The sequence below is a fragment of the Eptatretus burgeri genome, chromosome 9 (assembly GCF_056783735.1).
Source record: "Eptatretus burgeri isolate ZD-2024b chromosome 9, Ebu_testis_v1, whole genome shotgun sequence".
In the NCBI taxonomy this organism is placed as follows: Eukaryota; Metazoa; Chordata; class Myxini; order Myxiniformes; family Myxinidae; genus Eptatretus; species Eptatretus burgeri.
Genome location: NC_140969.1, coordinates 98861319 through 98885339, shown reverse-complemented (window position 1 = coordinate 98885339; position 24021 = coordinate 98861319). Strand labels below are relative to the sequence as shown.

The 24021-nt window shown below is 43.3% G+C and overlaps 1 protein-coding gene across 2 annotated transcripts in view; it reads right to left on the bottom strand.

Annotated features, from left to right (window-relative positions):
- Positions 1-24021, bottom strand: part of TONSL (tonsoku like, DNA repair protein) — a 106182-nt gene that overhangs the window by 53833 nt on the left and 28328 nt on the right. For both annotated transcript variants that reach the window (XM_085896315.1, XM_085896314.1), the window contains exons 8-14: positions 14298-14443; positions 11290-11442; positions 5928-6053; positions 5533-5728; positions 4567-4625; positions 4256-4345; positions 928-1000 (exon numbers count right to left, since the gene is read on the bottom strand). In XM_085896315.1, coding sequence (XP_085752441.1) covers positions 928-1000; positions 4256-4345; positions 4567-4625; positions 5533-5728; positions 5928-6053; positions 11290-11442; positions 14298-14443 — 843 coding nt within the window. The remainder of the gene's footprint in view (positions 1-927; positions 1001-4255; positions 4346-4566; positions 4626-5532; positions 5729-5927; positions 6054-11289; positions 11443-14297; positions 14444-24021) is intronic.

Genomic DNA, 24021 nt, shown 5'->3' with positions numbered 1-24021 from the left:
GGAAATGACACCCACAGAGTGACGAATCCTTAGTCTCATAATATGCTCATTGACCAGTGTTACCTCAATTATCATTAGAGCCAGCTTATTGGACACAGCCACAGCAACTCCTTGGGCATGGTAACCATCAGTGCGACCAGACCAATAAATCGGTGTAACCACCCGCCATGATCTCGCAGCAATCCGGTCTCCGAACGTCAGAGAGTGCTGCAATACCGATGTCCAAACGCTTGAGCTCAGATGATAACAGAGACAGGTGATCATCCTCTCTTCGGGATAGGACATTCCAGGCAGCCACCCAAAGGGACCACCTCAGGTTAACCCAAGGAGACTGCCGTCTGGTGGACGACACCTCAGCACCACACCGACACACACTACCGTAATCTGACCCGGGAAGGTTACTCCGTGGTTTCCCTCCTATCATCAAAGATTGAGGGTCGCGAAGGCTTTACCCAATCCCATCATCCTGTGAGCTGCCCTGCAAAGGGAAGCTGCACTGGAGGTACTTCCACGGAGTGGGTTTTCTGGATTTTTTTTAATGCTACTGGAATGTTTGCGGAATGAAGTGTTTTACGGTGGCCGGAGTGCAAATCCTGCCACCAACCTCCTAATAAGAAGTAACTCAACTGCAGGAGGACGTCTGCAGACACAGTTGGACACTAGATATGGATGGCCGTTGGCTCACAAGGAGCTCCTCCACCCTTTGACAGGTTTTGTTCCTCATCCTGCTGGGTGTCCATATCATACACCCTTCTCACCAGAAAACCTGGTGGGGGAGACGGTTTGGTCGCCGACAACCCGACCATGAAACAGGTTAGTGTAGGTTTACATGATACTTGCAGCAAGTCACAGATCTGATCTGGCCTGACAGCCTTCCGCCCGGAGTATTAAAGGTAAACATGTAGTTCATTAATCTATTAGACAAACCTAAATGGCCGTGATTGCATGCTTCGTGTATGGGTGTCCATCCACAGTAATCCCGTGGGTTTGGGGGATGACCCTGTGTCGAAGGGAAAGAAATAAATAATAAATAAATAAAAACAAACACACCACACAACCAAACATTAAAAAAAATATCTGCATACAAAAAAAAAATCTGCATTTGCATACAAAAGGAATAACGTTTTTCTGTCGGTGTCTACCAATTTGTCAATTATATAAATGAGCACCAAACACAATGTTGGAAATAAATATTAAAAAAATAAAATTTAAATGAAATCCAAAGAAAGAAATTAAACATTTAATTGCCATCAAATATATGTTGAATAAAAAATATCAAATATATGTTTGAATCCATTTTTTTTTAAATTCCATACATGCAATACAATTGTGGAACACTTAGACCTGATATTTTGTCAACGTTTAAACCAGGAATCGGAATGAAAACGTGGTTAGAGTAAGGATCAATTAAAATACGCAGGTCTGGTTGCTACTCAAATATTGATTCCCCCACCCTGAACAAACCACTCACCGCCCTCCCGAGCTCTGCTCAAAGGCTAAAATTGAAATGCCCAAAATTGACTGTTTAAACATTGTGACCCTTGGAAAAACTAAAAATTTCCTTGTCCAGCAACAGGTGGAGTTTTCTTTCCTGTAGTTTTAGATTTTTCCAACATGACTCAAATTTTTTAGTGTTGCATTCCTTGTACTCGCTTCAGAATTATACTGTCGTGTTTACGACCCGACACCACAATTGCCTATCTAGCAGATAACCGGGTTCTACAGGGATGTTGAAAGGGAATTTGTTGCCAACAGTGTGGAATATTTAGGAATTTTGCTGGGAATGTCCTTTGACAGCATAATCACAGGGACCCACAGAAATTCCACGTAATGTAAAATGTGATTTCAAGTCGTCAACCCTCCTCCCTGTCATCCACCCTAACTCTGTCCTCTCTCCCTTTTCTTCAAGTCATAAACTAACCACCCTCCCCCCCCTTCACTACAATGCCCCTCCCAACCCCAAGTCCGCAAGGCCCCTCCAAAACCTACGTTCAAAACACTCCCTCCCAAAGATTAACCCCATTCCCAACTCTGTCCCTTCAGGTCAGGTATGGGAGCATGCGCCAGAGCAGCGAGTCGCTGCGCTCACTTTCCGCCAGTACTCCAGGAGCCTGAATCTGGCTATCCCCAGGCAGATGCCTGGCCCATCCCCATCTCCTTGAGATGCTGATCAACTTACTGCAAGCACGAGGCATGAGGTCGGCCCATTGACCTCCTCCACTCATGAGGCTCCCTCACTGAGAGAATCTGGTGAGCAGGATCAGAGTCAGGAAAACGAGCCACATGTCCATACAGCCGCAGCTGACGCTCACGGACTATGCAGGTAACAAATCTCATTTGAGTCTCTCTCAGCAACCACACGTTGGACACAAAGTCCGACCAGCGATAGCCAAGGAGTCTCCGAAGAGACCTGGTACCAAAGGAATTAAGTTTCCATCTCAGATTCCTGGTCAGAGTCCAAGTCTCACATCGATAGAGCAAGACTGGAAGCACCCAACACCTGAAGACTCGGACTTTCGTCTTCCCGTACAGGTACCGGCAGCGCCACACCCCATGATCCAGTGAATCCATGACTCCCCAGGCCAGACCCAGACATCTATTGACCTCTGACTCGCAGCCAGCAGAGACATGACTATGACTGCCAAGGTAAGTGGATCTCTCCACGATCTCAACATCCTCAACACAAACAGGCACAGATAGGATAGCAGCATCCAAGATGTCATTAAAGCCTGGATCTTAGGTTTGACCCAGGACACCTATAATCCCAGTGGCTCAGACTCCTCACTCAACACCTCGAGGGCCCCCAAAAGGATATCTAGAGTCTCCGCAAAGATGACTGCATCATCTGCAAAATGAAGGTCAGAGATCTTGACATTCCCAAACGATGCACCGCAGCTTGATCTCTCTGATTACAAGATTACACCAATTACAAGGCAGGTGCCACAACCCTCAGGAAGGTCAATCATTGGCCATGATGAAGCCCCGGGGTGCACATGACACATGCAGAGCGGCCGCATTAGGGTTGGGCTGCGATTTTGTACTACTGCCCCAGTTTGCCTCCAATGCCATTCAAACAGGGAGGTAAACCAGATGGCACATCCTTGCTCTATCGAGCACTGATTGGGACCAAGCCGTACCCCCACCCCCAAAATTGGCTTTGCGTCAGACAACTTCCTTCTAAACATACATTAATACAAGAAATGATGCTCAACCCGACATGAGCACATGAACCATGCTGAAACCTTACTTATAATTTTTCCCCCTCCATGAACGTAAAAGTACCTTACTGGCAAAGTACCCAGCCTTATGGTCGAGTTAATTTCTCAAGAATTGCGAAAGTGTTCATTCTCCCACAATTGCTTCTTATATTTTCTCCCATTTGTTGGCACTATACGATACGCATTTACATTGAATTGGGGTCCTCCCCCACTCCTAACCCTGGAGGTTAACAGTTTTTTTACGACACAAAATCAACACAGCGAGTTCAACCAACAGTTTTCAACTCATTATGGCTCGTGGTTTAGATCTGGACAATAAATCATGCCGAGACAGATCATCTGCTGTGGCACTGATTGAATCTTTACCCTGTTTTGTACATATCATGCAAAATATGAGAACTCTGAGCAACTCACTGCCAGCAATCCTACTGATAAAGATACCAATGCATCAGGTTGGCCATCCTATTTCCAGTCTGTTCACACCTGAAGAATCAATCACAAAGTGTGGAGTGGACTCACATGAAATAGAGTTCAGAACATGTGGGGCAGGCAGATTAGTCCATCCCTTTAGGTCATTAATGAGCCAACTGGACTTTGTTGACAATTCAAAACCCACAAGGTAATTCTCCTGAGACTAACTTGGTTTCATCCTGCCACCAGAAATCCAATATGAAATCCATCCATCCACTGGGACCATACTCTGTGCAGAGCGTTGGTGCTGCCTAAGCAGTCTCGTTGGCTATTGGGTACAATTCTGGACGGGTCGCCACTCCGACACAGGATACCAGCATGCTGGCACTCATTATGCCGACCTCGGAAGGATGACAAGGCAGAGTCAACCCCACCTGGTATTAATTCAACAGCCGAGTGGGATTTGAACTCAGGATCTTCGGATCCTAAGCCCACCACCCTAACCATTAAGCCAACACCAGGCATATATGAAATCACAACCTCCAGAATAAGTCCACTGTCCTCACTATTCAGCCACTACAACATCCTGCTACAAAATACAGTTAAGGTACAGAGCATCCATTTACCTGTTCAAGCAGCATGGACACCAGGTGTTCATTACCCTCAATACAAGCTCGATGGAGGACGGTCTCCCCCTTCTCATTCCGTCGGTTCCACTGAAACAAAAAGAGTGCAAAAACCTCTCACCAATTCTTCATTGTAATAACCACCTTCTTACTGTGGTTCCTCCCTCATTCCTACATCTAACTTTTCTCAAAACCACACCACTACCACCAACTCAATCCTTTAATAAGCCATCAATCAAGGCAAGAAAATACACCATCACTCTGCTATTGCAATTTATATCTCAGCAGGAATGTTACACCCAAAGCAATACCTTGTTGATCTTCCTTTTGGCACTCAAAACACCATCATATTCTTCATGATCATCAGAATCTGTAAGCAACAGCATTCAAGTCCACATTAAACTTGACTATACCGAGTCTGCACGATACCTTAAACTTGCCAGAGTGGCAAGCATAACACTGCGCAACTCAGATATAAAACATCAAGCCAATGTCAAATGGAAATTGTCCAACATGTATACAACAGGAATTCAGTGTTGTAAACAAGCAGCAGGAGAAGGAATATATCAATACATTATTGGCGCAACGAATGAAGTTTATAGACGGAAAAAGGTCATGTTATTGACAAGACTCGGTTGTGTCATAAAGCGTCCGCTCTGAGTCTACAAGGTCGGTGGTGTTGTGTTCTTTCTTTGGCGTTATATTTTTTCCAAATATGTTGCTGTTGTTGTTGTTGAATTGCCAGATGTTGCGAGGAAGATGATGAGGCAAGCGGGAGGGGCAGGTTGAACGTGAGGGAGATGCCATCTTAATGGAGTTGGATATAATTATGTGAACATGACATGTGGAACAAACGGACTTGTGCCTTGCAATCCATCGCATTGTTTAGTGTCTGTTTAGCGACATAACAGGTGGTTCAAACCCAGGCCGAGACACATCAAAGACTTTAAAATGGTACATGCTGCTTCATTGCTTGACACCCAGCATTTTAAAAGGAGAGAGCATGAACAATACCCATCGGTTAGCATCCATGGGGAGGAAGAAATTCTTCCTGGGGAAATGCTCCGCTGAGTGCGGTGAGAAAAGCGACACCGATGTTATGTCGTAGGTACCCAGTGTATCCCGGAAAGGGACGGCACTTGCTTCCTTTAAGTTCAGTGGCTGTGTTAAGTGTTTGTCCGTCACACTAGTGTGTGTTTGTGTGTGTGAGCCCAAGACATTGTATTAAAAAAAAAACTCCCCCACTGCCCCACCCCCTTCCAATAAAGCTTACTCACTCGAATCTGATGCATCCAAATCACTGTCAAAGTCCGATGGATTTCCCGATTTATCTTCGCCCTCTGAACTCGATTCTTCTCCATCAAGAGATCCTTCTTCCTTGAGATTTGCAAGACGCTGTGCTGTGGTTTCCCGTTCAGTATCCGGCCGCTTGTTGTGCTCCTCAGACTCTGCCCACAAGCGCAATGTGTGACGCTAAATGAAGCAGAGAAAATTTTTTTTGAATGTAACAGCTTTTGTCGTGATATCATGACTCACAATGAAAAGCAACCAAAGATCAGAGTAGTTGTATAAACAAAACGGGACTGGCAAACATCCTTTTACCAACAGTGCTAACTCCAAATGTAGTACTTTGACAATAATTTTTACGTTGGTGCAATGAAGTCGGACAAACCTGCAATCGAAGTTTGCCAAAGTGCTGGGCGCATTCTAAGGCACTGTGATAAGCAGATTTCACTTTAGGCCATGCACTCTGGGCATCCTCACGTGCTTGTGCCACATTGAGCCATGAATGGCAGTCCTGTACAGCAGAAGGATGAACAGGATTTCCATCACTTTGTGCAGGCACCAACATTTGCCTCCCCACCAACAACTGACTTTATGTCTTTCACTCTTTCACCAAGCTCCTGCTCTCACACCCTCCAAGCCAGCCATAAAATTGAATTCACATTTATAAGCATATACTGCAGATCTTGGAAATAGTATCTGTCATTTCATGAAACAAATAATACAAAACAGTCAAGCAATTGTTGTTTTCGGATATAAATTCAAGCTTCATGGAAGACTGAGGTAACAGAAGGGAGAAGGGAATGTCCTGACAGTGGGACAACATGTGGATGTCAAGTAAATAAATGGACAGAAGAGAGCGAAGAGGGAAGGAAATAAAATAAGTGCAATTTTTGGGGGTGAGGTTAGGGAAGGTTACATAGAAAGAAAAAAAAAAAAAATCACAGGTAGGGATGGAGAATGAGCTGAGGTGGTGGTGTGCTGCCAACTTGAAGCACCGAGGGGAGAGTAGGATGGAGCAGCCAAAGGAAGAATGCTCAACAAGCAGAAAAACAACAAACAAGGGAATGGAGGTAAGCAGTGAGCATAGATTGTAAGTTTCACAAGGAGGGTGGATGGAGGTGCTGGGGAATGACAAAAGCATGAAAGAGAAGTGGAAGCAAGACCTGAAGAGAGGCCATATACAGTAAAACAAATGCCACAAAATTGTCTGTAATGAGAAAGCAGCAGGGCCGGTGCTTCGGCTTTTTGGTGGGGAATGCCTATGATGCTGAGTGCTTTGGATTCCACAGCACACAGGCCATGTAAGCTATGATAAGATCAGATTTATGAAGGAAGAACCTGGCACTGGATCAGATGCCCAATCTATGGCTGGCTTTGGAGGTCAGCTTTGATCCATCCTCTGCATTGAGGAGGTTGTAGCTGTGAGGCCCAAACGTTAGAGAGGCTGCACCTCTTACAATGGCAGGTTGTGACGGGAATATGTAGGTGGGTTTGTTTGATGATCCATCTGGAGAGACTGATCCATAATGTGAGATTTGCATCGATTGAAAGACATGTTCCATGTGTTAAACGAGTACAGTAGAAGCTCTTTTATTCAGACATCCAAATAATGGAAAAACCGTTAAGACAAAAAACAAGCAGAGCCAAAAATTTTTTTAATCATGCATTTTTCTCGAGGTAACTTTACACACATTCCATGCTCAGAGTTTGTTGTTGACATGTTTTAGAAGTCGCTTCTTCCCTTTTAGACTCGTATGCAATATATCCGAAGAAAACTGGACATTCTTAGGGGTTTTTAGAACGGTTTGTTAAAAGGCTTTATTATCGAACAAAGCCAATGCGAATTGAGCCAGACCACATTCCATGGGAAACCCAGGACAACATCATGAGTTGGTTTCCTAAAAGCCAAACGTTTGCTGAATACCTTCAGTTTATTCATTCAAAATTGCTCTTAAAATGTTAAAATGAGGTTTCAGACACAGTGTGTTTTAGTGAAAACTCTTATCGAGGAACGAAGTCGAGACAGAAATACAGACTGCAGTGAAAACTCCAGAAGAATTTCCAGGTGCCAATCAGATCCAGGTCGGGTACACTCGGGTACAAGGCATGAACAGTGGGGGATTACCAGCAGCGAAGATAGATTCATGAACTAGTTAAGGAAGATGAGATGGGCCACCAGGGTGGAGACAGTGCCATTCCACAAATTTGAAAAAGGTGCATCAACTGCATATACATTCCGAAATAAAAATAAAGTAAAACAGATAAGATTTAGGACCAGAAGACAAGGATAAGAAGATACGAGTTGGGGGCGGAGGGGGGGCGTGGGGGGTGAAGAGAGGGATAGGTGGAGAGAGGGATGGTGAGGACGTGGTCGTGGTGGCGTGGGGAGGGGTTATGTGGAATGTGGTGTGTTACCGGGTACCCAGTGGCAAAGACTCAGTGTAATAAGGGGAGGTGATACAGACCCACCCCTTTGGGAGGAACGGACTGACTTACAGACACAGACCGGGTGAAGACACCGACATAGATGGAGGGTATGGAAATGGTAATGGTAGATGATGATGAGCAGGAAGACTTTGTATATTAAGACTTTGATGATGAGCATATATTAAGTGCTTTGAAGTATTTCTTTCACTTGCCCTGGCATTTGTGCGTAAGAAAGGCAAAAAGTACGCAGTTTAGCTCACCTTTGTGCAATGGAAGCCACATTCATCAAGTCAACCAACGCTATTCTTTGTGGATAGAAATAATTTGTCCAAACTTTATATCTATTTTGACTATGATGGCTTGAGTGTGTGACTACTGCACCACAATCAACATTGAGTCATCATGAAAACCACAGCCCCACCACCACTCCACCCCCACCACTCCACCCCCCCACCACTCACTAGCCCTCAGCTAATTAGCATTTCGTTTCTGCCAGTTGTTGGTGATTCATATCTGCCTAATTATTATTTATGATGCTCTGTGGTTACACCAATCAGGTAATCCCACCCTTTCTTTCTCTCAACCAATCAACGTTGAGGACATTACATTGTAACTTTATGAATGAGAGTTTGGTGCTTCTTCTTCATCTGCTTGCGGTTTTATCCTGAGGAGTGCAAGTCAAAAAGCTTTGATAATGCCTATTTTATTGAAATGCATATTGAAAAGTTAAACTGCGGAATTGCCTTTAGCAGCAGTTCCAACATCTAAAAAAAACAAAAGAAAGTGTTCATTTGTCCAAACAAAAGGAAACGCAAGAAAATTGGGTACACATGGAAGCCATTCAGCTCATCATGTCTGCGCCACATCAACACCGAACTAATTTATCAACACCAGATCAAGACCAGAAAAATGAAAAAAAAAAGTTGTGTTTTTTTTGTAGTTTTTGGACTTAAAAAAAAAAAAAAATTGCAGGGGAAGGGGCATAGATGTAGACCAGTGTTTCTCAACCTTTTTTGTCCCACGCCCCACTTTGATTTTCAAAAAAATAGTATACCCCACCATAATTGGAGACACTACAGTATATACTACATGCGTATTCAAAAGGCTTTATTGAAACTTTATTGCAAATTTTATTCAATTGCTACTCACTTCAATGGGAGCCCTGCCCTTGACGCTGGCTGCCAATTTGTTTGATTCGAGGAACCAATTTTGTCAGTTTCAGCCTTAAATCACCACGTTTCGTGATTTCCAGTCGATTTCTCTTCGCATGCAGCAAATCGGTAACAACACTAAATCCACATTCGACTAAATAAGATGATGGAAAATTTATCAATACTTCCCTTGCCAAAGTGGTCGAGTTTGGGTATTTATTTTCGCTCTCCTCAGACAGCCACATCATGGTTCCTTTGATCTTGAAAAGTTTTGAATCCTCATGCCCCACCAAAATATTGCCACGCCCCACTGGTGGGGTGTGCACCCCACCTTGAGAAACACTGACGTAGACGGTCTTGAGTAAAAACACACAACATAAACCACACAACACCCCTTGACGAGACCCCCACTAACAAAACTCCATATACATTCATACAATCACCCATCAATGATCAAACTACCTAAAAGTCCTGCTAACATCCCCATACCCCTCTATCTGCGTAACTTCCAATTTAAATTTATCTATTTTTCTGCTGCCACGACCTTTCCAGGGAGACCATTCCATGTATTAAGTACTCTCTGAGTAAAGGACCCCCACCTTACTACCATTTAAAGTTTAAACTCTCCTCTTCTTTACTCTCAGGCTGTGCCCCTGGTCCTATAACTGTCTCCTCTGCACTTATTTTGTCTCAACCCTTCATTATCTTTAACATCTCTATCATATCACCGCTAAACTGCCTCCTTTCTTGTGAAAGGAGCACCATCTCCTTCCTCCGCTCTTCATAGCCGAGTCGAGCTCGGCCTGGCATAAATCTCAGAGTAGCCCTGTGCTGAACCCTCTCGATAGCAGCTATGTCCTTACTAAATTGTGGTGACCAAAACTCCACACAATTTTCTAGATGGGGCCTCACTAAATTCCTGTACAATGTTAAAACCACCTCTTTTGATTTATAATTGATCCCTCTCTGAATACAACTTAAAACCCTATTTCCTTTACCTCAAGCTGCCTGGCACTGTGCTGCCTGCTTACCTCCGGTATCTATTAACACCCCCAGATTATTACCACAACAAACAATTCACGCATTACATTGTTTGATACTCCGGACATCTCCGGATGGTGTTTAAGATGACCGCTTTGGCTTGGCAAGCGATTAGCGATCGGTTCAAACAAACATCATCGGGAGATGCCCAGAATGTCAATGTGCGAATTGGACAAATGAACACTTCTTTTAGCAGTCGGAACTGCTGCTGAGGTCAATTCCGCAGTTTAAATTTTTGAAATTCGGCACAGGTTAAGAGATTCGAGAATTCATCGTACATGCAGAAATTAAAAAAAGCCATGAACACTGGTGTCTGGGCATTTATAAGCGTTGCAATGTATCCAGTGATTTATAGGTATGATGATGAGACATTTGATGATACGAGTGCGGAGAGTGAAAAAATATTTCATGAGCATTTTATCGTTAAGAAACCGTTGTGACCTATTTGGCAATGTTGAGCAGGCCGAACATAATGACAAATTAAGACCCCAGCAAGCTGACAGAGGACTGACTCAGGGGTTGACCAAGGATGATACCTTGATTAAGGATAATTAAATAAGGCTGCTAATTATCTTCAAAAGGGGTGTATAAATTAACCCAAAATCCCAATTTTCATTCATATACTACCTTGGAGGTCCCTTATTATGCATGCAAAGTTTGGGGCTGCTAAGTTTCATGGTTTTGGAGTTACGAAGGAGACACAATCTGACGTGTGTGTGTGTGTGTGTGTGTGTGTGTGTGTGTGTGTGTGTGTGTGTGTGTGTGTGTGTGTGTGTGTGTGTGTGTGTGTGTGTGTGTGTGTGTGTGTGTGTGTGTGTGTGTGTGTATATTTAGAATAGGATCTGAGAAGGTATGAGAGTATAAACAACAGCAAATGTATAGTGAGGGGATAAGGGAGTAGTAGTGGCAGTGAGGAGGGGACAGCAGCAAGAGAGTGGAGCGTGAGGGATAGCACAAGTGCAACATCTCGATGAGGTGGGGAGGGGGGGAGCGCAGCAGTTGTGGGATTATACGCTATATTTGCCAATTGTTTGTAGTCTTGCAAATCAGGTTTGGTCTGTACCAATCTACAACAAGCCAAGTATCCAAGTGTCATTTATGATTCAATGGATACTTTTATTTGAAGACCTGCTTTGCAGTGCCTGCACGTAGCTCCATCTCTCGCAGAAAATGTTTCTCTGCATCTCCAGGCTGTGACAGGTCCAGAGCTGTTGCTCCCAAAGAGCCATAAATAACTGCCACTTCAGGAAGAGGTCGACCAAGCGATTCTGCTGCAGACAGCTGCCTCGTAGGAGATATGAGAGATAAAAACATAGCGATTTGGACATCTCAGATGGTACTCTCACATTTTATAAATATTGATGGAAATGCTATTAAAAAAATAAAACTCATTATACATCACCAGCTGATGGTTGTCACCACAAGGTTACATGGGGTGAAACTGCTTTCTTTATTTTTTTTTAAAAAGAAAAGCAACGAGCAAAACAACTCCTTACTCGGGACTCCGGGGGCATGCCACCCCCTCCCCCCCCCCAGAAAATTTTGAAAAATTGATGTCAAAACATGCATTTTGGGGGTGATCCTGTTCAAATCTTATTATAATGGAACAAACGTATAGTTGTGATCAAAACGTCTTCTTCTTCTTCAAATTTTCTTGAACAAATACATATATATATATATATATATATATATATATATATATATATATATATATATATATATATATATATATATATATATATATATATATATATATAACCTAAGACACATTCATGACTTACCTGAATCCATCAGCACAATTTTTTTTGTTACTTTCACTTGATTCATCAAGATCGAGATTGAGCTATGGGCAAAGGAAAATAAATATAAACACTCGCTGGAAGAGCAAGGAAAGCGGTGTAGTGGGGCACGTCTGCTCTGTATGGCTGGCAGTTCGTCTCTCCCATCCAGTTTTTAATACTGTGCTGCCTTTGCCCTCCAACTCCAACTGATAATTTAAAATAAATATAAATTTGCGTTGAGTTCCATTATATTCATACGTGTTGGGTTCTGACTTCCGATTTGCAGTATATATTCAGTCAGAGCACAAAATATATTTGGCAGACTTCCCCCCCCACCCCCACCTGCAACATCCACCCCATCCCCCCACAACTCCAAATCCACAATCACCCCCACCATTCCCCTCTTCCCTCAATGAAGAAAGCAGGCATGGTCAAAGATGTATTCCTATCCGTCTCTATCCGAGATTCTTCACCTGGGTGTGCTTGCAATTTTCAAAATGTCTTCTCCCATAATAATTTTCAGTGTCATAACTAAATCACTGAATCGCTTTTTCGATAAAACATTTTACAATGAGAACACCAATGTCACCATGTGTATGTAACATGTATGGCTATGTGTATCATACTCTGTCGCAGAGTCTTTGTGATCTGAAGCAGTTTCTTGGCAAGAGTTTTATTGTGGGTGGTTTGCCATTGCTTTCCCAGGAGTAGCGAGTGCAGCAATTTAGATTTTTTCTTCTTCTTCTGTTTGTATACATAGTCGAGGCTCGTGGAAGAGCTCGTATATTGAATGGATCAGGACGTAAGAGAGAAAAACAGCACACAAAAAAGGAACAATAGAGAGAGGGGAAAAACACCAATAAGAGTTGAAGGCCAAGATAGAGAGAGACTTGGCAAAACAATGGATGTGGGGGAGGAATGTCGGGGGGGGGCAGGAGAGGATGCATGGGGTGGACAAGATGGATACAGAAGGAAACTCCAAGCAGGAATAAAAACTGGAAATTTGGAAGGCAGAGGGATTGGGATTGGGTGGAGGGGGAGGGGATTAACGAGGTGAGAAAAGAACATGGTTTTGGATTGGGGACAATCTGAGATGATGGTCAACAGCTGTCTTGAATACCTGATGGGAAGAAAGACATTGAAGAGAAATCCCACCACAGGTGGGGAAAAAAAAAGGAACAAATGAGTGCAGGTGAGCAGTGATCCTGGATTAAGGTAGTTTCAACAGAAGAGGATTGATGGTGGACAATGTGTGCCCTGCAGAAACATGGGGTAGGGAGGGACAAATCACGGAAAGAGTGGAGGGTGCAAGACCAGAAAGGAGGAGGTGGAATACAGAAACCACCGACCTGGCTGCGATGGCGAAGTGATAGGCCCATAGATTCAGCTTCATCATGGAAGATTCCAATAATCTTTACGGCCTTGGTTTCCACGGCATCAAACTGAGCAAGTTGAGAGGCAGGGGAGCCAACCCAGAGGAGAGAGCAGTATTTCATCAAGCTGCGGGTGAAAGCTTTGTAAGTAGATCGGAGTTCAGGTGCGCCAAGGAAGGACTTTGTACGATGGAGGATGCTCAGTCGGTGGCTAGCTTTGGAGGCCAATTTTGAAATGTGGTTTGAAAGACCATGGCTGATAGTGAGTCCCAGGAATTTGAATGACTGAACTTCCTCAAGAGGATTGCTAAGAATGTAGATCGGAAGGGGGAGGGGCGGTTCCAGATGGTTCTTTCAGAGGGAGAGAGAGATTTGGCAAGATTGAAATACATATTCTAGGTGCTTGACCAGCTTGTGACTTTGTTAAGGTCTGAAGATAAGGAAGAGGCTGCAGCCTGTTTGAAGAGAGGGAAGATGAGGGATGTCAAAGGCAGAGGGTGGAGTCATCAGCAGATAGATACGAAGGATTTTCCAGAGTCAGAGATCATTTACGAAGATTAAGAATAGGCCTGGGCCCAAAACGCTGCCTTGAAGAACATTTGTTCAGGTTGCCAGCAATAGCTCACCTCCTCTTCATGAAGGGATGTTTAACGTCCACCATCTAATGCCAGCAGACGGGATGCCCAGTTTAACATCCATCCGAGGAACGACACACTGATACATAACAATATATGTGAAACACCGGGATGACAGTTTATAGCTGGGTCGGGATGTGAACTCAGGCTGGACAGTTTGGAGACAAGTGTGGACACCTCTCAGCTATTCTGCCAGCCTCGACCATAAAAACATTCAATTTCCGCATTTTTTACAAACTACAGCCTTTTATCTCAATGCCTGTCAAAACCAACGTCCCAACCTCCCACGCCCACCACCCCAAGCAACATCCTTGAAAATCATGACCTTAGCCCACCCTTTGTTTCACCTGCTGTGTGTAGTAACGCATTGCCAACTTGTAGCATCCAGCCTTGCTGCACAAGTCTCCGAGTCGTTCACACACTGAGAGGCATTCCTCATGTGCGTTGTCATCCAGGGCTGATAACCGCGACTCCAACTTTTGACCACGAGATGCTGAACACATAGCAAGTGCACGACAACACATTTACATTTGACACCCAAGGTTAGCTTTAAAATACACAAGTTATTTAAAGAGGATAGAAGAAACAAAAGGAAAGAATGTATGTATCAAACTTGTGTTCAAATATACTGGACTCATAGTAAGAACAGTAACCAGCCTCCATGGGGTTTAAAAGGATGGATTTATTACATTTACTCAGCATTTCGAGTCACTGTAAATGAAGAGGATCATCAATCTTGAATCATTTGGTTCAATGATTAACAATTTGAACAAGTCTGAAGACGATGATGGTTCATGAGCGGTATTTGATGATGTAGATTGTTTCAGAAGTCAAGGATGAGACAATGTGATAATGTTTGACCAAGTTATAAAAATGATCAACATGATGTGGTACGAGTGACAGGTTATTAGCTGCAAAATGTCGAAAACCCGGTTTCGTTCAACAACTTTCAAAATTTGACCTTTGCATAACCTTTAAAGGTCACAAAACAATGTTGTGGATATTAAAATAAGGAAACAGGATGCGTGCTATAGCTTATTGGAGTTAGTTCGTCGAAGAAGGTAGAAAACCCGGTTCGATTCCCACAACTTGGAAAATTTGACCTTTGTGAACTTTAAAGGTCAAAAGTCAAGGATTATGACCTTTGGTGCAAAACTTCCTCTGGAACATTCCAGGAACAATATGACGTCATAAAGTCTATATGGCATTTCGCACTCCTCGGATTATCCATACTTTGATGAAATCAGCGTAAAAACAAACTTGAAGGGAGCGCCACGGGCAAGGTGTTCGAGATAAAGCAAAATGGTTTCAAGACTTTAGGTGGGGAATGACCTCAAGATTATGCATAAAAAAATATTGCCATCCTAGCTCTCAAAGTTTGGGCGGTCGTATGATTTTTATGTCAAAATTCGAAATTTTCTAAGTTCGTGACCTTGTGACGAAAATGAAAAATCGAGCTCCGTGGGGCTATGCAGGTGCCATTGGGCTAACCAAATACCGAAACCCCTGCCAGATTTGACAAACCCCGTCGTAGAAGATGCAAATTGAAATCTGCTACCCCCTAAAAACACAATTCGCAATTTTCTAAGTTCGTGACCTTGTGACCTTGACACGAAAATGAAAAATCGAGCGCCGTGGGGCTATGCAGGTGCCATTGGGCTAACCAAATACTGAAACCCTTGTCAGATTCGACAACCCCCCTTGGAGAAGATGCAAATAGAAATCGCTACCCCCTAAAAACACGTTTTTTGGGCGTGGCTCCGCTCATAATGGGCGCACCATGCCCATTTTCAGGAAAACACAACTAGATCATGATATAAACCTCCCACCAAAATTTTATCAGGATCGGATCAAAACCCACGGAGCTATGATCGGGACAGACAGACAGACAGACAGACAGACAGACAGACAGCAATAACGAATATAGTGGTCACTTATTATTTTCGTGAAAATATTTTTTCATGAACCAATATTTATATACCCTCATACAGTGAGGGGAGGTGTCTTGTTTTTCCTGTTCCTTTCTTCCTTTCCAACAATCGTAATTACACCTCATTCCTTCATTTGTGAACCAATTCTCTTCACATTGAACATGAAGGTACCTTGTTCCAATGCACCCAGAATCCATCTTTTTTTCTGATTTGGTTCTCATTTTAAGGGGTTAAAGGTGAATCGGATGTCAAATTCGGATTACCGACTTGTTATGCATTTATATTTCAACCAATCCACATAAGACGTGGCACAGAAATGCCTTACCACATCCCCCGTGGACAAACAGGTAAATACTCACCTGGTATCTTCCTTTCAATTTGGGGTGTAGGCATGGAGATATATTGCATTCAATGCCTGCGATTCTAATTTTGTTGATCTCCAAATCATATGCAGACTCTGAAAAGTTTTTCATTAAACGAAATTTAAAGTGTGTATTAATTTTTAATCCACTGTACTTCGACAAAGGACTTCAAAATCATAGAAAAGTTACTAAGTACATAAGCAAATAATTAAATCTATACGAATAACTGTGTGTGTGTGTGTGTGTGTGTGTGTGTGTGTGTGTGTGTGTGTGTGTGTGTGTGTGTGTGTGTGTGTGTGTGTGTGTGTGTGTGTCCTCAATAACTCCAAACCATAAAACCGAGCAGCCTGTAACTTTGCATGCATACCAAGGGAACTCCAAGGAAGTGCAAGAGTGAAAACTGGGTGTTTCGGTTAATTAAAACACACCTTTTGAAAATAATTAACGGCCATATTTCATTATACCCTTTATCAGGCGATCCTCGGTCACCTCGCTCAAAATGGGGTCTTGAGGAATTTCCTGGGTTACCTCACTGGGGTCTGAAGCCGCCATTTTTTTTGACCTGCTCAACCATGCTTTGACTTGGAATAGGCAGCAACGATTTCTCAACGATAGTCTTCCTTTTTTTTCCACTTTCCTCACTCGTATTATCGAATGCTTGTTCATTATAGCTACAAATCGGTGGGTACAATGCAATGCTTAGAAACGCCCGGAGACACCAGCGTTTGTGGCTTTATTTCATTTCCGCCTATATGATAACCTCGAGAATCTCTTAAACAAAGCAGACTTACAAAACTTAAGTTCCACATTTGAATTCAGCAGCAGTTCCGACACCAAAAAAAAAAAAAAGTGTTCATTTGTCCAATTCAGACATTGCTTGAGCGTTTCCAGGTACATAGTTTTATGGACAGCAATTGGTAATCATTTGCCAAGCCAGGCATTCCGTTGGAGTGCTTGCTTGAGTGCTTAAGCCACTTGGCGAGCACTCACAAAGCTGCTTGATTGTTCGTATCAAAGCCACCAGAAGTAAGACCCGTTGTCTCGCTGATAAAAATACCAATCTTTGCATCTGCTAAAAAATATATGGAATAAAAATTATCTTTCACTCTTTAAAAATCGTGCCAATAAATTAGTGAAATATCAGCTGTTTTTTTGTATGCTCTTTGCACCTGTGTTGCAAGTAGAACGACCTGCTTTGTGATGTTTTAAAAGGTGTTATATAATTAGCGTTTTCTGAATGTATTCGATATGAGAAATGGGATTGAATGAGACTCACATTGCTATAGGTGAAGAAGAAGAAGATGGAGGATGAGATTTTCTGCCCGGTTTTATGTAGAACACGGCGGTTCAAGAGAAAACGCTGTTTGGGCGCGTTTTATCGCCCCAGTAATACTCTGGTACGCTGCCCAACCTTCCCTCACGCTGCCACCCTTTCCCTCCCATCCCCTCTCGCTGCCACCCCTTACCCTCACATCCCCTTTCCTCTCGCTCTGACCCCTTTCACTCCCATCCCCTCCCTTCTCGCTGCCACCCTTTCCCTCCCATCCCCTCCCGCTGCCACCCTTTCCCTCCCATCCCCTCCCGCTGTCACCCTTTCCCTCCCATCCCCTCCCGCTGCCACCCTTTCCCTCCCATCCCCTCCCGCTGCCACCCTTTCCCTCCCGCTGCCACCCCTTTCCCTACCCTCTCGCTGCCACCCCTTTTCCTCCCATCCCTCCCCTCTCGCTACCACCCCTTCCCTCCCCTCTCGCTGCCACCCCTTCCCTCCCTCTCGCTGCCACCCCTTCCCTCCCCTCTCGCTGCCACCCCTTCCCTCCCCTCTCGCTGCCACCCCTTCCCTCCCCTCCTCCTCTCGCTGCCACCCCTTCCCTCCCTCCCCTCCCCGCCACCCCTTCCCTCCCCTCCCTCCCCGCCACCCCTTCCCTCCCCGCCACCCCTTCCCTCCTCCCCTCTCCCTGCCACCCCTTCCCTCCCCTCCCTTCTCGCTGCCACCCACTTCCCTCCTCCCCTCCCCTCTCTCTGCCACCCGCTTCCCTCCCCTCCCCTCTCTCTGCCACCCGCTTCCCTCCCCTCCCCTCTCGCTGCCACCCGCTTCCCTCCCCTCCCCTCTCGCTGCCACCCGCTTCCCTCCCCTCCCTCTCGCTGCCACCCGCTTCCCTCCCTCCCCTCTCGCTGCCACCCGCTTCCCTCCCCTCCCCTCTCGCTGCCACCCGCTTCCCTCCCCTCCCCTTCCCTCTCGCTGCCACCCGCTTCCCTCCCCTCCCTCTCGCTGCCACCCGCTTCCCTCCCCTCCCTCCCCTCTCGCTGCCACCCCTTCCCTCTCCCTGCCACCCCTTTCCCTCCCCTCTCGCTGCCACCCCTTCCCTCCCCTCCTCACTCTCCTCCTCCACTCTTTTTCACCCACCCCCTCTTAGTATTCCTGCCAGTGAAGCGACAGGTGGTATTTGCTCGTAAGAAAATAAGTAAAAGAAACAAAAGAAAAGAAAACAAATAACTGATGCGATGCCAAAATTTTTTTTTACGAATAAAAGAGCAAATCACTCAGGACTCTTTGATCAAACAGTGTTAATATCCAAGCCAAGGCAATCTAACACAGGCCACCAAACAAAATAAAGATCATGGGTCAGGATTGGGAATTTCAACTCATGTCATTCCCCCATCCTGACCCATGATCTTTATTGCCCTCATTACATTAAAACTTCCTAACCCAACCTTCTTGCTTGCTGGTTTCAGTGTTTCCTCCCCATCTCTCGATTCCTTTCCTATTTGTTTAGTTCCTTGCTGGTTGTGCCCAATTTTTGCCCCACGACTCCACTGTCAATTCAAACTTGCTCTTCCATGAGCACTACTGTTGGAGAGAGAGAGAGAGACAGAGACAGAGACAGAGACAGAGACAGAGACAGAGACAGAGACAGAGACAGAGACAGAGACAGAGAGAGAATAACCTGTTGCGTAAACAAGCCTTCTGACTCACTTCCTGCTTTGAATTTTGTTGTGTGATGGCGAGTTCTGCTGCGAAAATCCTGTAATAGCCAATTATATTTTACTGCGATCCACCACTCACATCCTCCATTGCCCTTTAATCAACTGTACCAGCCATTCCAACTGTCATGTGGGGTAAACAGAGTTAATGTTAAGTGAGAGAGTGAGTGAGTGAGTGAGTGAGTGAGTGAGTGAGTGAGTGAGTGAGTGAGTGAGTGAGTGAGTGAGAGAGACTCAGAGAGGATGTGGATATTTGGGATGGGCAAGTAGGGAGTCAAAGCAGATAAGAAAATCGAAGTACCTTGGTTGTAATGTTGAGGAGGCAGAAATTGCAGTGAGAATGCAAAAGAGAAGTGAGGGCAGGGTGGATTAAGTGAAATAATTTCTGGGGTAGTACATGATCAAAATATTGAGTTAGACCAAGGCCAGAGATTTACAAAATAGTCAAATGACAAGTTATTTTGCATGGAGATGAGATATAGGCCCTAAGAAAAGAAGATGACAGATTATTGTAGAGGACAGAAATTTGGAACCTGAGAAGATGGATTGTGATATTTGTGATAGTGGAGCAGCAGGGGCCACCAAAAGAGGGAGATACCCACACCAGCAGTACCACATTTTCTAATGTGGTTATTATTGAATACCTACTATCCCTGTACATGAAAAACAATGATGCCAGTCTGGGAAATGGTGGCATTCTGAGAAATAGGTCAATTAAGGTCATTGACCCCTGAATTTGGCAATATTTACTAAAACGGCTATAGTTTTTACAATACCTTGATATACATCAAACTGATCCTAAGACAATAGGCTATAACATGCAATAACAAATAAAGAACATGTGGCTGAAAATAGTAAGTACAGAACCAATTTTATTACAAATTTTGCCCCAAAAATCCAAATTTTCATATACTTTTAGCATCACATGCATAATATAAAAGTATCAAATATTAAGCATTAAAAAGTTTCTCTAGAGTCTGCTGCAATTATTCATGAATAATACATTGTATTATCTTAAGTGTAAATCACATTTTCATCACATTTTGTCCAAGATGCCTGAAAATGGTATTATTCAGTACTCATGGCATATGACCATTAACTTGATTAATTTCATATTTATTAAGAGAAAAATTTGTTTCAAATATTATATTGTCAAAAGGAATTATATTTGTTGATGAGTATATCGACAACACACAAGGATGGATCCAGTATTTGTGTAAATGGTGGGGGGGGGGAGGGTACAAATTCTTATATACTATAAATATTTTTTAAATGGTAGTTTTTCAATGTACTTTGTTGAGAATAAATTTCAAAGAAATATTGAGGACTATAATGGCTGTTTGTACAAACTCTCCACTTTTGGCATCAAATGCAATCTTTCTAACAAAATTATCAGTTACCAAGAGAAATGCCAGGAAGCTGTCAACATTATTGTTACATATTATGTTGATATCTAGTCTGCATCTGAGTCTGAATTATCACTGTAAAATGTAGAGAGAGTAAAGGGATTTGAACATGATTTGTCCCCTCCATCCACCAAGGCTTCACAGGTGCATGCTGCTGTGCATGGTTGGCCACTCTCCAAGCAAGAACACTCCACTGCACAGGTATTGGGTTGACAGTCACACACAAGGTCATTTAACAACTCTGGAGCAGCTGGCGATTGAATCATCATTTGAGGCTGGAGACCAGTGCCACCTGGGTTGTGTTCGAAGCCATATGCTGTTGCATCAGGTAAGGTTGGAGAAGGGTAAGCACTAAGCAGCTTGTCTCCATATTAACAGCTGATAAGCAGAGCGAAGTAGATGCAGACTGAAAGCGTCTTCTGTTGGTGGTAGTTTCTTTCCCTGGATGTTCATCTGTCCAGTCTTCTGACACCTCAGGGCATTCAATGACATGCAGTTTGTCTTGCCATACATGTAGCCAACAAACTTTGTGGCTGCCATTTCTATCTCCTTTGAAATGTTTTGCTCATCAGATCCTAGCAGACCAAGAGGCTGGAACTGGTCGGCTTTCTGCATCATTATCCTAAAGGCAGTACGCTTTCCATGGCCGAAAAAAGAGCTTACCGTATCACAACCAGTCACGCAGTAGACATACAGAAGATTTGTCTGCTGTTCAGTGGTGAGTGTATCATAGATGGTGTGCACAGGTATAAAACAGGTAAGCTGTGTGTGCCTGCCATCACGACCAGTCAAAAAGAAGATCTCTTTGGTCTTGATTGCTTGTCTATGGTGAACTAAGAGGACAAGAACATCAGTATCAGGGCTGCACACCACAATAGTCTGTGCCCCATCATCTGCTGCAGCTACAGCATGGAGGATGATTCTTGTGTCTGCTTCTTCTTGGTTGGAGCACCATCACCATTACCACTACTAGAATTACCACAATCATCCAAAACTACATCAGAGTTATCAACTGTTTTAATAGCTCTTCTGATGTGATGTTGGCTTGCATATGTTGATCTGCATTGTCTGTGATACCTGAACACCACTGTTCCAGAAATTATATCAAATTCATGGGCCAAAAGTTTCTGACTAACTGAGTCATTCCGTTGTCTGCATGCTGAGAATAAGGACCGTAGTTTGTTAAGAACTGGAGTGACTGACTGACTGTTCCTTTGATGAAAAGGATTTTGTGCAGAAAAGACACTTATCAATGTCAATGGTATCTTCTCCCTTAGCTTTCTTGGCAATGGGAGCAGTGTCAAATTCTGCATCCATCTTATATATTATTTCCAAGTTTGTGGTTTCGTGTCGCGCTATCTTCAACTTTGTTCTGCGCTCGAGTAACGTGATATTCAGCTTACATTATCTCAAAGACCATATGAGGTGCATGGTACAACAATAGTAAATAAAATGGTTCTGAAACAGTGAAATCGTATTCCACTTACTGCATTAAAGTAAAATTACTACTGATATTCTGCATCAGTTCCTTTCTCAAACACACCCACCCCAACATGTCACGCAGAGCACGGGTTATGCTAGTATTGTAATAATAGCCTGTTCAGTGCTGTTGAAGTAATCTTGAGTACACCAAGACAAAATGTGGATCTGCCTGCAAGCGTAAAAAATATTGGTCACCAATAGTTTGGCAGAATAAGTCTATTTAATCTACTAAATTGAAAATAATTCAATGTAAATTCATAAGTATTTTAGACCTATGGATAAACCCTATTCGTAGGACTTTATTCTTTTCGGGGGGTTATTTTTCACAACACCATGTACCTTACATAAAATTTATGCAGTAATGACTTCCATTTTAGACACATTCTCATGACAATACGATTTAACCCCAGCTCAACAGCCTGTAGGCAAAACATTCAGTATACCACATGTTTTTCCATCAGAAAATTTTCTACATGGTAATATATCTTCATCACAAGATGTCTATCGCATCTGTTCAAGTGTGACTGACCTAATTTCATATACATTGTAAACTCATGGCTGATGAGAGTGCTATTTATAGCAGTGCCACATGTGGGGACCATCTCAGGAATGTGGGGGTCGTCTCAGGATTATTGTGGCATATGGGATCATCTTATATCATCCAATATTCTTTGTCATGGGCATTATTTTAGGGTTGGTTCAGGGTTTCGGGGTGCCACTTTTTTAGTGCATATGCATTTAGTGATATTGAGGAAGGGGGAGGGGGTGTTGGTACAAAGGTATTTGTAACCCCTCCCCCACCCCTTCCAAAAATTCTGGATTTATCCCTGTGTGTTATTGATATACTCATCAACAATTATAATTCCTTACAATATATTATTTCAAAGACATTTCAGATGAAATTAATGGTCATTTGCCATGAGTATTGAATAATACCATTTTCAGGTATTTTCAGACATCTTGGACAAAATGTGATGAAAATATGATTTACCTTTAAGATAATAGAATATATTATATATGAATAAATGCAGCAGACCCTAGAGAAACTTTTTAATGCTTAATATTTGATACTTTTATATTATGCATGTGCTGAGTGATGCTAAAAGTATTGAAAAATGCGAAAATTTGGATTTTGGGGGCAAAATTTGTAATAAAATTGGTTCTGCACTTACAATTATCAGCCACATGTTTTTTTTGTTAGTGCATGATATAGCCTATTGTTTTAGGATCAGTTTGATGTCTATCAAGGTATTGTAACATGAAAATTATATAAACTATAGCCGTTTTAGTAAATATTGCCAAATTCAGGAGTCAACGACCTTAATTGACCTATATCTCAGAATGCCACCATTTCCCAGACTGGCATCATTGGTTTTCATGTGCAGGGATAGTAGGTGGTCAATAATAACCACATTAGAAAATGTGGTGCTGCTGGTGTGGGTATCTGACTAAATAAGCCTCTTTTCTGGCCCCCGCTGCTCCACTATGAGGAAGAGGAAGAGGAATGAAGACATCGGGTGAGCATGAGTAAGGGAGATCAGAAAAAAGGCACGAAAGGCATGTCTGCATTGGTGGGGCATGTTTTCAGGTGGGAGGAGGGGGATGTCATCAAACAGATCTTTGATATGGATGTAGTTGACAGAAAAAGTGACAGAGAAAAAATTGAGGTGGATGACTTGGTTGAGAGGGACATGAGAAAAATGGAAGTGCAGAGAGAGGATGCTTGGGATAGAATGGTATGGAAAGGAAAAACTTGTGCGGCCGACTCCAGAAAGAAGTGGGCTGAATCAGGGCCATAAAAGTAGTAGTAGTAAAAATTAGACAATTCAACGTCATGACGTGGACCGATATGACTCCGCCCACATTATTACATTGGGTACTGTACTTATACCAAGTTTGATTTAAATC